The sequence below is a fragment of the Schistocerca gregaria genome, chromosome 8, assembly GCF_023897955.1.
Source record: "Schistocerca gregaria isolate iqSchGreg1 chromosome 8, iqSchGreg1.2, whole genome shotgun sequence".
NCBI lineage: Eukaryota > Metazoa > Arthropoda > Insecta > Orthoptera > Acrididae > Schistocerca > Schistocerca gregaria.
Genome location: NC_064927.1, coordinates 68,902,079 through 68,908,078, shown reverse-complemented (window position 1 = coordinate 68,908,078; position 6,000 = coordinate 68,902,079). Strand labels below are relative to the sequence as shown.

The window sequence follows — 6,000 nt, the reverse complement described above, 5'->3', positions numbered from 1 at the left end:
TGTATTTCTGACATATAAGAGTACTGTGTTCCATACCGCACAACATCTGAACGGTTACTCCAGATATATTTCTACGCTATAGTCGTAATTTGTATCACACGTGCTGTAACACCAGCCTCCACAGGCCTTGCCATTCTGTCGGTGTTGGTCAGGAGGGAGGAGATGTATGTACAAGTTTTCGTCCCTAGTAGCATGGGCAACGTAACTGAAATGCTTAGAATATCCTTTGATAAAACTAGAAAGTGGAATTTCTTTGCTTTTGCTTGTATCTTTGATCGGAGTGAATATACACATTTCAACACGTGTTTGTTTATACAGCACGATGGGTAAGAAGAGGAAGTTTGAAAACAAAGAAGAAGAACACGAATTTGATCCAGTGCCCAAGCATCTTGAGGTGGCTCACGTTAAAAACCAAGAGAAGAGGTTGATTGTAATTTTAGAAGGAGCACAACTGGAGTCTGTGAAGGTTTGTTTTTCTATTTTATCGGCGGGGTACCGTAATTATACGTCTGTGCTACGGAGGAATATTGTAGATTACATAAATAAATTTTATGGTTCGCTGACAGTGAATTTTACGTAGGAGATTAATGAGGCCCCACCCTTTTTTGGCCATGTGATGTATTTGCATGGAGGGATCGACAGGTGCATGTGTCGTTGCTATTGTAATCTACGTTTGTTTGTATATAAAAACTGCATGTGATTTGTATAAATGAGAAACAAAACAGGACTTTTTTGCCTTACGTGCGAAGACAGGTGTTACTGTGTTGACCAAGGAATTTTAGAGGTTGCATGGAAGAGGAGAATTGCGAGTGTGTCGTTGGTCAAAATGGACAAAGTTATGTCCAGGATAACTACGAGGCACAGGCCAAATTAACTTTTTTTTTTTTTTTTTTAGCTAGGGTGGCGCTGTCTTAGAAATAACCGTAATGCACAGCTATTAAAGCTATATTGAGTGTAATCAAAAGACCTGGAATGAGTCTGTCATTTTTGAAAAAAATCTTTTTTGTACTTTTTCAATTCGTGTTAGAAGTGTGTCTGTCAGCTGCAAGAGGCACTTAATGGCAGGAATGAGACAGGAGTAGTGACTGTAAATTTTTGAGACTTGGACACTGTTTCTTTCGTGTGTTCAACCAAGGCTGACTGGATAGATCCATTCCAAACCACCCACAGGCAATGATGAAAGTAGGGATTCGATTGGAACCCAATTCTTCAGAATATTACCTGCAATGATTTTAGCTTCTGAACTTGAGATGCCCGTTTCATTTCTGTTGCAGTAGTGATAGGAGAATAACTTTTTTTTTTTCTCTCTCCTTTTGAGTTTTGTCATATTGGGAGCTTCTTGATTGGTGAATTAATTGTCTTAACTATTGTTTTCTCCTAAACAACCTGGTCTGTAATGCAATAAACAGTGGCTGTTCACTTTACTAAAGTACTATTTGTCATGGCATATTAGTCTTTGTTTTACCTTGAACTGTGTGATTATGCTGTGAAAAGTTCAATAAAAATTGACTCTTTGCCACATGATGAAAATTTTATTGCAGGCATGGTATTGCCCTTTGGCAGAAAGCAGCAGTGGTGCATTACTTGTGCAGCCAAATGGAAAAAAAAGTCCAGAAATGTTTTGAGCAGCGGTCAGAACGAATACTGGATTCATTTTGGGGTCTACTTTATTAGTATCTGTCACCAACTGAACGGATTTGCTAAGTACAAAAGTTTAGAGTCTCTGTGTCATTCTCTTGTATCACCCCTCATACATGACTTAGAGAAGTGAGAGGACATTTCTATAGTAAACTGCTTCTCCACTGTCAGTGAGTTGACTGGCTTTGGTGAAACTTTTTGTAGCATGTGCACCCATTTGAAACTAAAATAAATGCTGGTGATATTCCACTAGCAAAGTGAGTGTGCTTAACTGTAGGTGTGGTTGGATAAAATTACATCTGCTTGCAGATGCTCACATAAAATAATGCTGTTGTACCAAGTGATGCAATGTCTTGTGATCCTTGGCATGAGCTATGAGATGCATTAGTTTTGTACAATCTCTCTATCTTTCACTCCCTCTCTCGGTGCCGTGTGTCAGTTGAGAGAGCTTTGTTTGTACCTCTGAGTGGCTAATTAACTAATTCTGCAAGTCATTAACCTGGTAAGTTCTTGGAAGATGAGTGGAACACAAAAATAGCCTACAATGCATTGAAAGCACAGGTTGCTGTTGTTTTGTGTGATGCTGTACAAGGATTGCCCCCCCCCCCCCCCCACCTCTCTCTCTCTCTCTCTCTGTCTCTCTCTCTCTCTCTCTCTCTCTCTCTCTCTCTGCAATTTTCTGCTTGTAGGGAATTCCTGGTTTCAAGGCATTCTTAATCAGTGCTTTGTGTCAGCCATTTACTAACTTTTCTCTTTGTATATTTTTTAAATTTTAAATAATTATTTATTTTACACTTGTCTCTTTTTTTTGTATACTCCTTTTGTCTTACATCTTCCACCAAAAGCCATCTGATACTGGACAATGTGTGATAGTAGGACCACCGTAAACCAAGAAATATGAATGCTAAATAAAGGTTTTGGTAACAAGATTGATCTATAGCTTAGCCTGGCCTCCATGTTCGTGCCGGATTTAATGATTTGTGTTATAGAAACTAAAACTGTAACTTAAATTCAGAAAATCATGTAAACCAGGTCATCTGATACCATCCGTGTGTTTTGCACAAAGATGTCACATCAAACATTGAGATACAACACAAACATGATTTCAAAATGGCAACCAATAACTTTAAATGTTTCCATGGTGCAAAAATGTGAACATAAGATCTTATAAATATTGAAACTAGCAGAACTACTGTGGGGATTTTGGGTGCGGACAAACCAATATCTGACATAACAACTGAAAATCACAATAATACATAAGGTGCATCGATGACAGAAACATGATAAATGAAGCACAATTAGAATAAACAGCTTGTAACTGGGATCAGCAGCATTGGGTGACCTGTATAGCTCAGCTTGAAAACCAGTACCAGCACAAAAATCTTATCACAGGCTGCGCTAAAAAGGCCAAAAGAAAGACAAAAGACCAATACACGTAATGGAAAAATAATCAAAGACGTTGACAATCAGTTAACCGATACACCTCAACTTGAAAAGCAGATGCCGATACAAAAATCCTAAAATAGATAGTATTACAAAAAGCCAAAAAGAAGGCTGATACGTATAGCAAAAAGTTGTAAAAAAACTATCGAGAGGCTGTATCACCAATTTCAGTTGATTTATATACATCACAACTTAAAACACAGATACGAATATGGAAAGGCAAAAGCTTAAACAAAAAAACAGCTTCAACAAAACAGAATCAAACTTACCAGACACAATTTCTGTGAATGAGGGATCTAGACTTATAAACATAGATAACACAAAAAATTTGAAAAAATGAACTACAATAAACTAATGTAACTCACCAAACAGTTGAAAACACTGAATGAAAACCAATCAATTACTGGACATTCAGAAACAAAAATTTTGTACATTTTATGTTTATCATATGATAAGTAACAAAAATAGTGTGTCAGTATCACTATGACATAAAGACTGATTCTTTGCCTCTCAGTTAGTGTTCCATCCCTGATGGACTGTCTCACACACTATGCCTGTGACACACTCACATATAGCTGTTGGAAGAACACCAACATAACACGTTCTTCACTCTAATGTTATTGTCACAATGTAACATTTGCAGTACTCCCCAACGACATCTACAATTTAAAAAAAAGGAAGAAGAAGATTCAATAGCCCATCTCACTCAACATCATTTGACTATTGAAGGTTAACTTTGGCTCTATGTTGCTAAAAAGCAACACAAAGATATCACAGACCAAAATAACAAACTAAAAATCAAACCTTGTAACACAGATTATATGGTGTATAAGAACCAAAGGAATATACCACAGAAATTAAAAAAAGTGGATGCATTTGTCACACAACTGTAAGGCACAACATAACAGTTCAAAATAAACATAAATAACAAACATATAATTCACAGAATTCAAGTAAAATGTAACCATTGTTTTCACCAGTTACTAAGAAAGTGCTAGGTAATATTTAATCTCTGGGTGGTTACAAACATCACACTGTACACAAATAATGTCACACATGATGTTAGAACTTAAAGCTGACAACTGGTATCAAATACCTGAGCATTTTACCAAGTATTTTTATTTACAGTATGTTAATACATAAACTGTGGAAAATTTGGGGGGGGGGGTCTACTGTGTAACTTTGACCCTCATATTTGAATTGCTGTGTTCCGGTGTTAACTGAAAAATGCATAGGTCACTACCATAATTTTTTCTTGTTAAATCATTTGGTCACAGATCACTTAAAGTATATGATAGTGCTCTGTATTTTTAACCTCAGTAACTTGTGATTTTACATTGTCTTTGTGTTGGTACCACTCTGTTTATTCTCTATACTATACATAAATGGCTCTGTTTTACATTTTTAGGCAGGAAATACATTTGAACTTCTAAATTGTGATGATCATGCACATATACTCAGAAAGCACAACAGAGAACCTGGAACTTGTAGGCCAGACATCACACATCAGTGTTTACTCATGTTGCTGGATAGCCCACTCAACAGGGCTGCACTACTTCAGGTAAATATGTTTCAACTAATTTTCATGCTCTTCTATGACTGAAAAACAAAAGTCCCAACAGAAGTTACGTAAAGACTACAGTCGTACACTGATCATCATAAAAAGAGCTGCATCCAGAAGGGCCCAACCGAAGCATTGGAAACCAGGTGGGTTCGCACACACTACCAGCTATGCCGACAATTACTTTTGCACTGTTGGTTGTGCACTTGGGGAAGGTGAGTGGGGCCGTGGCGTCTTGCCTGCCAGTTGAAATAAGAGTGCCTCAAACAACTATGCTGGCCTGTACGAAAGGTAGCGTCTGTCGTGTATCGACTGGATGTGGACTATTCTGAGGTCATACATACGACAGAAGGTTACCCAGCAAGGCGAGTTTTAGAAGGCTGCATGTTAGGGCTGCAGGAGGGCTGGTAGTCATATCTTCGCAGTGCTCACCACATTGGTCGTACAGACACCATCGTTTCCCACTGTCGGTGGCAATGAATGCAGGAAGTCATGCGCACACAACGTGTGGGATCTTATGTCCGACGTGCATCATAAGGAGGGAGGACTGGCGGATTATCCACCACTGGCCTTCTCAGCAACATCCCATTAGTGCTACCACCACCAGTAGGCAATTGCACAACGCGAGGCTCACTGCACGCCGGTCATTATGATGTGTGTCACTCGCACCCCCACTGCTCCATCCCCGACTCACCCAATATGGGCTAAGGTGGACATGGGGCCGCGAAGACTGGCTGTGGGTCACCTTTAGTTCGGTCTCACTTGTGCCTTGGGACCAAGAGTACCAGGTCTGCAGAAGGAAGTGGCACAAAGTGCGGTTTGTGATGTCCCACCAGCCCAGTTCTATGGTGAGGGGTGCAATATCCTACAGTACCTATTCATCATTAGTGTCCCTAATAAGCTCTGTGACAGCTGCACAGAGGAGGGCCTGCAACTAGTGGCTCTGCCACTTGTGAATGCCTGTGTCCCTGCCCTATCTGCACAGGGCAATGCCTGCCCTATCTGCACAGGGCAATGCTTGTCCTTGTACCACTACCGCCTCCCGAATGTAGCTTGCAGCTGTCAATACTCTGCCACATCCCGAGCCGCTTCCTGATCGAGAACGACTGGGTTGTCTCATTGGTACTCCACCTCCACCAACTGATATGTGGGAACTGCACTCTCAGGTGTAGGTGACAAGGGACAGAGTATCACAGGTTTACACCTGAAACAAGTACAGCTCTGGCTATGACCTCTGGATGTTTGTATCTACAACTGTGGGGACCTCACACCATAGGACCACATAATTTTGTGGCCGTATAGCACCTTAAACGTTTATTGCTCCTTAAATGTTTGCCCTTCTAAATTGTTAGTGTAAT

General features: G+C 39.9%; 1 protein-coding gene across 1 annotated transcript in view; it reads left to right on the top strand.

Annotated features, from left to right (window-relative positions):
* The first annotated feature begins 253 nt into the window (after positions 1-253).
* Positions 254-6,000, top strand: part of LOC126284035 (ribosomal RNA small subunit methyltransferase NEP1) — a 46,137-nt gene continuing 40,390 nt past the window's right edge. The window contains exons 1-2 of the mRNA XM_049982595.1: positions 254-466; positions 4,490-4,642. Of these exons, the coding sequence (XP_049838552.1) occupies positions 323-466; positions 4,490-4,642 (297 nt within the window). The 5' untranslated portion in view covers positions 254-322. The remainder of the gene's footprint in view (positions 467-4,489; positions 4,643-6,000) is intronic.